The sequence below is a fragment of the Alexandromys fortis genome, unplaced genomic scaffold, assembly GCF_014885135.2.
Source record: "Alexandromys fortis isolate MF-2015 unplaced genomic scaffold, M_Fortis_MF-2015_v1.1 scaffold_9, whole genome shotgun sequence".
Taxonomy (NCBI): domain Eukaryota; kingdom Metazoa; phylum Chordata; class Mammalia; order Rodentia; family Cricetidae; genus Alexandromys; species Alexandromys fortis.
In genome coordinates, this window is record NW_026067892.1 from 6,038,805 (window position 1) to 6,049,482 (window position 10,678).

At 49.9% G+C, this 10,678-nt stretch overlaps 1 protein-coding gene across 1 annotated transcript; it reads right to left on the reverse strand.

The window, feature by feature from the left end:
• Nucleotides 1-686: 686 nt before the first annotated feature.
• On the reverse strand, nucleotides 687-10,120 carry Sumo3 (small ubiquitin like modifier 3). The gene is made up of 4 exons (XM_050139852.1): nucleotides 9,884-10,120; nucleotides 6,669-6,797; nucleotides 3,559-3,630; nucleotides 687-1,933 (listed from the first exon to the last, which is right to left on the reverse strand). The coding sequence occupies exons 1-4, from the start codon at nucleotides 9,902-9,904 to the stop codon at nucleotides 1,823-1,825; spliced, it is 333 nt and encodes a 110-aa protein (XP_049995809.1). The 5' UTR covers nucleotides 9,905-10,120; the 3' UTR covers nucleotides 687-1,822.
• Nucleotides 10,121-10,678: the final 558 nt, after the last annotated feature.

Here is a 10,678-nt window from a genome sequence, read left to right on the forward strand (position 1 = left end):
TGATCTCCTTGATAGGGAGCCTCATGGACAATTACTCAAGATGCCCCAGCTACCTCAGCTTCGTTAGCCCGTGTGCAGAACCCCCTCCTCCAGCTACCTTAGCTTCGTTAGCGCGTGTGCAGAACCCCCTCCTCCTCCAGCTTCCTTAGCTTCACTAGAGCATGTGCAGAACCTCCTCCAGCTATCTGCTTTTGAACTGCTTACTCGCACAAAACTTCCCTCTGTTGCTGCTGACTGAGATACCTGGATGTAGTTTTGGTCTTTAAAAACACCTTACTCCACTCGGGAGGTACAGGTGGACCTCTGTGAGTTCAAGGCCAGCCAGAGCTGTTAACACAGAAAAATCCTGTCTCAAAAAAATCAGGAAAACAAAAACCTTACTCTAAACCAGTGTTTCTCAACCTTCCTAACACTGCAACCCTTTAATAGTTCCTCATGTTGTAGTGACCCTGACCATAAAATTACCTTCGTTGCTACTTCATTTACTATAACATAACATTGCTACTATTATGAATCATGAATATCTGATATGCAGGATATCTGATATGCAACCCCTGTGAAAGGGCTGTTCAACCCCCAAAGTCACCTGGCTTCTCTGTGTCTGAAGGGCCTCACTGGACAGACTGTCAATAGTGAGCTGTGACATACGCAGTCTCCAAATACAGTGTTTAAGGTAAGCCAAGAGACAGAATACCAAACTATATTTACTGTTTACAGTAGTAAAGGACGACAAATAATGTACAAACTGGATAAACACAACAGAGCCAACAGACATCCCACCCAAGCCCACGCAGCAAAACAGGAAACAACAACATTTTCCTCGGGATTTTAAGCAAGCGAGAGGTGGTAGGTCAGTGTCAGGTGACTATGAAAGGCAGAGATGGCCATCAAGCAGCAATGGACCCTTACACAAGGATGACAGGCAGGACGATCCACATATAACTGGTATAGACCCCACAATGCAGGACTGAAGCCACCCACTGATGCATCATTTGAATACACATCTGGAAAGCCGCAGAGCATAATCCATGAGAATGAAGTCACCTCTCCCGGGCTTTCTTTTGCAACCACACTTTAAAGCAGGTCTTACACAGCATCACTGTAAGCTTGATATTTAACCAATTACCTTCTTACACAGAAACCATAATTATGCAATGGAACCAAGTACTAGAAAATAATCTGAGGCCACATTCAGTTTCCAAATGAGACATGGCAGTTTCTTCTACATTATAACAAGGAAAGAGAGTGGGTCCCACCTTACAACCCTGCCCATGTACCCATTACCAGATGCCAAGTAGAAAGGGGGCATGTCAGGAGAAGTTGGGTCACAGTACATAAGGACTCCTTCCAATGGTATTTTCCCTTTAACTTTACCATTTGACAAAGCTCAAGCTGATAGTATTTCAATGTTTTAATATTCTATACCTACAACAAATAGGTGCAATTCTGTCCCTCTCTCCCATCTCAACATCCCATAGGCAAGCCCACTGGGTAATGGGACCACAAGCTCTCTCCTTGACCAGGGCAAATCACTCTAAAAGCAACCACAGTTCTGGGGGTCAGAGTCAGGTGGCAGGCTGAGTCCATACCCAGCTCCAAGTTTTGGGGGAAAATATTTTAGGGATGGGAGGAAGCAGAAATGAAAACATAAACAAATCCCAAAACCTTGCTCTCGTTTCCCCTAAAGGCAATGCACTACACAACACTTTCATCCCTGCATGATGTCTGTAGTCCGCTCCAAGCACATCAGAAAAGGAGAACCAGTCAGGGGCTCTGGCTTCTGCTGACGCTTCTGTGATTGGTGTGGCTGCATGGTCACCATTCAATAGCAGATGTCAAGACAATGATCGGGTGTGGGGACGGTCCCTCGGGAAGCTGTTCCTCCTGTCTGCTGCTGGAATACGTCAATGGTGTCCTCATCCTCCATCTCCAGCTATCCAAGTTGCCAAGGCAGGCCCAGGGAGAGGGGACAGGAAATGTCAGAGGTGAATACACAGTGATACCATGCTCCTAACAGCTTCCACTACACTAGGCACAGCCCAGTTACCTTGGCTGGAGTGTAGCATGCAAGGAGAAGGTGGGGTCACAGTAATTACTTATCTACTGACTTCTGACAAGATTCATATAAGAATAATCACAGCTAAGGACTGAGAGAAAAATGGGGTCATTAAAAATAGATTCATTGGGTGTGGTGGAGCACGCTTTTAATCCTAGCACTCGGGAGGCAGAAGCAGAGAGTTCCAGGACAGCCAGGGCTACACAGAAAACCCTGTCTCAGGAAAATGTCAGCATTTAAGGTTTTTGTTTGTTTGTTTTCTGTGTTTCAAGACAGGGTTTCTCTGTGTAATAGTTCTGATTGTCCTGGAACTAGCTCTTGTGGATCAGGCTGGCCTCGAACTCCTGATCCATCTGTCTCTGCCTCCCAAGTGCTGGGATTAAAGGCATGCGCCACCACCGCCTGGCTATTTTCTACACTTTTTAAGAAGGGAGCACTCACATGAACTTGGATCACCAGGTCTGGTGATAAGCATCTTACCCACTAAGCCATCTTGCCAGTAAGAGCTTGTAGGTAAACATATTATATTTAAAAAAATTGGCCTATTATTTATTTATCTTTTGTTTTTATGTGTCTGTGTGTAGTTGTGACCTTGTGTGCCCCACATGCATGGAGGGCTCTGCAGAGCAGAAGAGCGTGTTAGCTTCCCTGGCACAGGAGTTACAGACAGCAGTAAGCTGCTGTGTGGGTGCTAGGAATTGAATTGAACCCAGGTCCTCTGGAAAAGTAGCCAGTGCTCTTACCCCCTAAACTTCCTCTCCAGCCCTACCAAAAAAAATTATTTTGAGCTGTTCTTTTTTTTGAGTCATGGCTCTCTGTATAGCCCTGGCTGTCTTAGAACTTGTTCTGTAGCTTAAACTCAGAGACCTGCCTGACTCTACCTCTTGAGTGCTAGGATTAAAGGCAGGTATCATTTACCGCCTAGTATTTTTTTATTTATTATTATCATTATTATTATTATAACAATGCCCAGCAGAGGGCATCAGATTCCCTGGGCCCACAGTTATGAGCAGTTGTAAGCTGTAAGTTGTAAACCCTGATCTTCTGAAAGAGCAGCCTGTGTTCTTAACTGATAAGCTATCTCTCTGAGAGTCCCCACAAAAATATCTTTTAATTAAAAATTTTAAAAATAAGATAAAATATCTAGGTTCTGACTCCAGTTCAAACTCCAATAAAGACCAAGTGGTTGGCACTAAGCCGTCAGGACCACAGGAGCTATGCACCCCACAGTACCCTGCATGTGGGTTCATCAGTGACTGCATGGCCCTGAGGGTGGAGGGTGTTGGAGCTACACTTGGGCTCTAGCTCAAAACAGCAAAGATATGTTTGGCAGTACCACTTCTTCATTTGAGAAAATAATCTCAAAAATTCAAAATCTGAAATCCAATAATTAAGGTCATTGCAGAAACATGCCATTTTGTTTGCACCTATCTGACTCTCAAACAACAGTGTTCCCAAACCGCAGGCCCTGGTAGACCCTGGTGCACAGGGCTACTTCATACCTGCGCTGGGGTGTCTGTTTCATTGATTGGTTGTCCATCAAACCGGAATCGAATCTGCCTCATTGACAAGCCCTGGGGAAAAGGAAGGGAATGTTAGATGTTCCCAGACAACACAGATTAACCTGAAGCTATCCAGAACCAGCAACATCAGCATTCTACATGCACACAAGCCAGCTGAGTAGAAATAGCCCTGGTGGCCCACATCTACAACAAGTGCTGCCCCAAACTGACCCACTCCGATACCTGGCTTGCCTAATTCTGCCCCTCACTTCCTCCCAGAGCTAAAATGAGCTAAGTTCCTCCCAGAACTTCTGTTTCCTCCTCTGGAAAGGTCTCAGAAACGGGTCAGGTGACCATGAGGGCCATGATCAGGAAGGTTGTGAGGAGCAGAAACAAAGGGCGTTTTCCATCCTGAAAGGAGGCAGCAGTCTGCCTCAGCCTGTCTGAGGTGAACACCATCTGGCAGAAACACTTTTCTAACTGGGCAGCTCCACTGTCCTCAAACAGGACAGATGGAAGAGATAAATTGTGACTATTTCCTCAATCCTGACGCCTCCCTGAAATGGTAAGAATGAAAAAGCAAGGCCAGAATTATTTAAGTACAGCAGTGAGGTTGACTTTCAAACAGTTGTTACCTGAGTTAGTCTTGTCCACCTGACAGATTATGCATTTCTCAATGAGAGAACTGGGGGCTTTAAGGCAGGTTAAGACTCCTGGTTGTGACCCTGCTCTGCCCTCTTGTGTGCACTGTTAGAAGCATGCTCTTTGGTATGGAGCCGGCTCTACACTGGCTGTGAGGCAGAGCAGTCTCTACTGCTGTGAGACTAGGGCCTAATGGTCAATCTGATAAATAAACATTTCCATCCTAGCAGCCTAAATTTTCTTATCTCTAACTGGTTAGAAAGTATCTTTGGAATATTTTGTAGGTAATGGTCCTTAAGTGTAGGGATAGGTCCCGCCTCTTAGGGGGCGTGTTCGTCTCAGGCTAAAGTTAGCCTATAAATTTGGAGAGCATGCTCCCAGACACGGGAACGGTGGTTCTGTAAGTCTATTTCTCCATTAAAGCTGTATATATTTTTACAATCTGTCTGCATTCAATTACGCCGTTACACTTAAGCTGAATTTTCCTTTGTATGACTTCATGTCTCCTAAGCAAACCTATTAGTAAAGCCTTTCTTTATAACATCAATTCTATTGTTTTGAGTTTCTTCAATATATTGAGGCAAAAAAGGAAGGGAATGGAGTAGTTAAAACACATGTATACTTAAAGCTTCAAGGAAGGTTAAAAACACACTTATGTGTGCACATGCTCACACATACACAACCAAGAAAACACTAAAAAGTTGCTACTAATGGGGAGAAAAACACAAAACAAGAAAAGACAGAACTTGGGGAGACTAAAACTCATGCTGAGCAAGAATGGCCTATAGAGTGGGAGGCAAAGAAGGGAAAACTCAAATGGGACAGCAACAGTAAACCCAGTACAGAGGGAGGAGCCGGTCAGGCCAGCATGGAGGATGGTTGACCGCAGGCCTGTGTACTCCCAATGTGAAACAGAGCAGAGCAGACATCTGCCTGCACAGCAGAGGACAGCTAGAGTCCTCTTTACGTTCACAGACGGGAAGGGCCCAGAAAGTGCTTCCCCAGAGGGCTAAGGATCACCCCAGATCCCCTGCTGAGATCCCATGGCAGAGAACCAGAAAGGCCCCAGTGTTCCAAAACACAGGAAGCTGACAGTGAGTTATGGTAACTTCCAAGACAATGCAGCTCAGCCTAGAACACGACATGCAGCCAGACATGCGAGTCCCTGTCAGATACAAGAGATGGTGTTCCACACAAAAAGGGGGAGTTAACACAAAAAAGATGCAGGAGGGAGACAGGAAGTTTCCAGAATGACTCTCATAAAGCTGTGGTTGGCAGTCCTGCAGACACCCTCACTCCAAAGCAGTGGTTGGGGTGGGGGGGTGCAGGAGGCTACAAAACATTGAGGTAGCTGACTTAGTGTGCCCCCCACCCCAAACGTGGGGTCTCAGCAGGTGAAGACTGGGGTGCAACAGACTGAGCACAGCACAGCAAGGAAGAGCCCCGCACACTGGCGCAGTCCAAAGTGGCACACAGCACATGCAACCGGCTCGGCAGGGAGGGCACAAGGGGACACAGTGTCATCGGAAAGTTCTGTCTCACCTTTCACAGGTGAGAAAAGTACCTAAGGTCAAACCTAGAAGCCAGGAGAGCAAGCGCACTATCTGCAGGGCTCACGAGCGAGAAGGGAGAAAGCATGGCACCGCCTTGCAGGGACGTCAGGGCAGCAGAATAAAAGGGCAGCAAACAGCTGTGTTTGCAAGCACTTAAGGGCAACCTGGAACCACCATGTGAGATGCCACTGCCCACATCAAAGGGCAGGACCCCCTACGAGAGCTACCAGATGGCAGGGCCCAGAGGAATCGGCACGTAGGTCTATGTGCAACAAGCCAGGCAGTCACTGAGGCAGACAATGGAGAAGCAAGGCCAGGAGTCCAAGGACTCCCAGGTGGGCTGGCATGTACCCACCCACCAAAAGGTCCTTAGTAAGAACGAACTGGATGGATGGAGCCAAGCCTGATGTGTGCAAGGGCCTTAAGTTCACAACAACACTGACAACAGCAAGCTAGCCACTGTTGGGGACAAAGGTCAGTCAGCGTGCTATTTTGAAATGGTAACGAAGGGACAAGAGCAAATGTTTCCTCACTTTCCTAAGTAAGATAGAAAATCAAATTGCCAATGAGGAGGGCATACACCGCATAACTGAATGGATATCAGATGGAGGAACCGGAACCAGCACTGATCCTCTCTCTGAGTACACCACAGGGTATTCCACCAGACCCGTGTGCGGGCTGAAGGACTGCATGACCACCATGATGGTGTCTATCAGGAACCAATCCCCCCTGGAGTCTACTTAAGCCTTAAACTCCACCTTTCCATTTGCAGGAACCCAGGGAAAAGACACACTGTAAGGGACAAGCAGATAGCAAGACCCAGGGTAGCAAGGGCAAGCCCACAACACAAGCAGCCCCTGCAGGACTCCTTCAGGGAGGGAGGTCCCAACCCAGCATGCATGGGGCTCTGCCTACCTGCCTCTCGCAGTACGCCTTCATCAGCTTGCTCAGTGGTGTGTGCCTCTTGATCTTGAACTGCACCACTGAGCCATCCTGTCCCGCCACTTTCAGGTTGATGTGGTCATTCTCTGTATTCACTCCCTCCTGTAAGACACAGGAACTGGGTCTCAAAGGCCAGCTCAGAATCCCCGGGGTGTAAAGCATGCTCTTAGGTAATGGTGTTGTTTCCAGTCGTTAAAACCAACCTGGTTCTTAACATTCCCCCAGCAGCTCAGAGTTACTCGTGTGACTGTCTTAGTTTTACACAGAATTTATTTTTAACCTGCATTTGTTACGCACTGTGAGAGAAACAGCAGTGCAAAGCCAGTGTCCTCACAGACTACTAATTCAAAGACAAAAATCTACTCATTAAATCTAAGAAGCCAAAGGAAATCCATGTTTGTTTAAAAATGACTCATGAGGCTGTAAAAATATACATTTGCAGGCTATACATGACTTTATACGACTGAGAAGAAAAGCCAACATAAAACCAAGAGTGGAGGACCAGAGGGACACTAGGAGACCCTGAAGGATCCACTGCAGTTAGCAGGTGAAGGCTGTGGCCCCCCCTGGACTCTCTGGCCCCAGACTTCTAGGCTAGGTGTGGCTCCAAGGAATGCCATGTGCTCAGCCTGCACAGGGCCCTGGGCTCCATCCCCCATACTGAATGAGACATTCCTACTGCACTGCCATAGCTTTTATATAATCACGATACACACAAGCTGCTGGGCAAAGTCCAAGTCAGAGCTTCTTGTTGGCTGGAAACACACTTTGAACAAAACGTTTAAGTTATGGGCTGGCCACAGAGCCAGCTCTGAGGCTATTCAGTCTGGGAAGGAATTACTTTTGTTGTTCAGAACATGCTTGACACAGATGTATCGCAGCCCACGGGAAGTTTTAACCTATGTTTTTTGAATGTGTATGGTTATTTTGCCTGCATGTATGTCTGTGCATCCCATATCGGCAGTGCCCATAGAGGCCAGAAGAAGGCGTCACATCCCCTAGGACCAGAGTAATGGGTGTTTGTTAGCAGTCATGAGGGTGCTGGGAACTGAACTGGGGTCCTGTGCTCCTAACTGCTGAGCCAGCTTCCAGCCTTGGGAACCATTTATGTTTTAAGGACACAGATCCCTTGGTCCACTTGCAAACCACGTCTTCTCCCTAGCCTCACACCAGCTGTTTCCCACGGCTCAACGAGTAGCTCCACTGAAGCGTCCTACTTCCCTTGAATGTCCTCAGCTGAGCAAGGGACAGGACAGAGTCAGGAAGGAGCCTGCCCTGTGCTGGGTCCTAATGGCCTTGGCTAAGAGCGCTTTCTCCCAGGTGAGAGGAGCCTGCAAGGACCTGAGTGAATGGGGCGCCATTCTCCCATTCCTCCTGGGTGAGACTTCCCAGCACTCCCTCACAGGACACCAGTGACACAGCAGCACTGCTCAGAGAGCCTGGCTCCTGATCCAGATATAGGTAGGACCCACCATGAGAAAGAGTGAACAACTCCAGGCCCAGGATGCACTGCCTTCTAGCAGATGAAAAAAACAAAAAACAAAACAAAACAAAAACAAACAAACAAACAAAAAAAAACCAGTATGCTGTGTTCAAAGAGAGGCAGCAACCAGAACTTAAATAAACAGAAATGCCAATAGGGAAGGGGGGAAAGGCCTAAGGCGCCACTCCCCTCTAACAGCAGGAAGGCTGGTGCAGTCCAGGAACTAATTAGCAAGTAAACTCAGAAGAAAAATGAGATGACGTGATAGTGCACGCCTTTAATCCCAGCACTTGGGAGGCAGAGGTAGGCAGATCTGAGTTCGAGGCCAGCCTGGTCTACAGAGCAAGTTCCAGCAGACTCCAAAGCTACAGAGAAACCCTGTCTCTGAAGAAAAAAAAAAAGAAAGAAAAGAAAAATGAGGCTTAGTCACGATGACTGCGAACACCTGTGCAGTCTGAGCTACACAGGGAGACCCAGTCTCAAACCAAAACAAAGGCTGGCCAGGTGTTTCAGGGCAGGCCTTTAATCTCATCTCAGCAAGCAGGAGGCAGAGGCTGGAGGAGCTCTGTGAATTCAAGGCCATCCTGGTCTACTTAGAGAGCTCCAGGCCAGCCAGGACTACATAGACACCTTGTCTTTTTTTTTTTTTTTTTAAGGGGATTGGGGTATAGGGGGGACAAAGTAACTCACTGGCAGAGCACCTCCATAGTGTACAAAAGTCTCTGGGTTAGATCACCCGTGCTGCAAAATATGAATCAAAATACAACCCTCTGCCTCCATTAACCTAGAGAGGCAAAAGGTGCAATCTTTCCAACACCACACCAAGGGCACTCACTTCCTGACTAACTAACTTCATAACAAGGAAACCAACAACAAGATATAAAGTGTTTACTCTTGGCCCATGACAGGTCAGCGTCCGTGATGGGGCAGATAGCACCCAAGGCTGAGTTAGAATTAAAGGTTAAAGGTCCTGCAGGCACGATATTGCGGCGTTCAGCTGCTGACTTTACAGCGGGGTACCACAGCATTCCTGGGGCTTGCCGTGCTCCTGAGGTCTCCCACTGGAACGGTGAACAGCACAGAATGCCAGGCTCCAACCAACGTCTATCTCCCAGCAGGGCAGGTGAGGGTGAAACACTGTTTAATTAGGATTGGGCAACCCTGGCCTTTCCACGCACCAACTGCCGACACTAAGGGGCCTGCCCCGAGGGACCGCAAAGGAGTGGGAGAGCACCCAGTCCCGCCAACAGTGAGAAGCTCGCAGCGGCCAGCTGGACTCCTGCACCGGGGCAGCTCTCGGGGCGCCCACAGAACCTCACGCGTGGACCTATGCACACGGTGCAAGAAGGGAAGGCCACGGCTAGGAATCAGGCAGGACCCAGAGAGGAGACCTGCACAGCAAGTTCCAGCACCCCGCGAGACGTCCAAGTTCCGCGTTCTCGCCCCGCGGGGCGTGGCTAGACTCTAGGCGTGGCTACACCGGGGGCGGAGCCCTGGCGTGGCGGAAGGCAGGCCGGGGGTGGGGCTAAGGGGCGGGGCGGGGCCAGGGTGAAGCTCGGGGCGGGGTGCGACGCCGGTGGGGGAGGGGCGCGGGTTGTTGGTGGGGGAGGGGCGCGGAGGCCCGGGTGCGGGCCCGCGGGCCCTGTTTGCGCGCGGCCCGGCCTGCGTCCGGCGGACTCTGCAGCGCCCTGCGTTCCAGGCTTACCTTGGGCTTCTCTTCCGACATGGTTGCGCGGCGGCGGCGGCGGCGGCGGGAAGCACAGCGAGAACCAGTGGCACTGGAGCAGGCGAGTCACGCTCTCTGCCCCGCCGCTCTCCCGCCGCAACTGTCGCGGGGCCGCGCTTTATCCCCAAATCCTGGCGCGCCGGTTGGCCGCGCAGCGTCACGTGGCGGCGCGCGTGCACGATGCGCGTGCCCTGCGCCTCGGGTGCGCGCTGGCCGGCCGCGATTCCGGACGGTTGTGACTGCGTCACGGGGCGGGTCAGGCACCCGGGCGCGCGCAGAGCCCCGGGGACGCGCGACTCAAGGTCCTGGGTACGGAGACCCCTAATATGGGTACAAGCCTGCGGGGCCACGCAGGGCGCTAGGACTGGGAGGCGTGGGAGGACCGGGGGCGTGTGTGCTAGGACAGGAGCCAAAGAAACACTCGGGCCCAACCGAACCTGGTGCCTTCAAGCAACCACTTTGCCACCCACGTTTGGTCACTTTTCCTGTATGCAGGCTGCATTTTGGGGAAGAGGGGATAAGAAAATGAGGGCCTTCAGGCTAACCCCTTCAGTGGTCCAGGAAGACCAATAAGAGGTTACCAGGCATGCTTTATGGGCCACATGCTCCTGGAACAGGCCTGTGGCCTTGAATTTGAATGTCAACAGGGGGGCTCGTGCCTGGAAAAGGCACAGGGATGGCCTCTGTTGGCCCAGAAAGTCAGCACATACTCCTGGTTCATCTTTTTCCATCTGACTTTCCAAGAGGGGTGAATCAGCCTCCAGAAAGGCATTC

What these genes read in the sequence shown, in the direction of transcription:
- Sumo3 (XM_050139852.1), bottom strand. Translation starts at nt 9,904, where the DNA reads ATGTCGGAAGAGAAGCCCAAG. An exon ending in TGTCGGAAGAGAAGCCCAAG is followed by an intron (nt 6,798 to 9,883) that starts GTAAGCCTGGAA and finishes TGTGTCTTACAG; the next exon opens with GAGGGAGTGAATACAGAGAA. An exon ending in AAACAGACACCCCAGCGCAG is followed by an intron (nt 1,934 to 3,558) that starts GTATGAAGTAGC and finishes CAACTTGGATAG; the next exon opens with CTGGAGATGGAGGATGAGGA.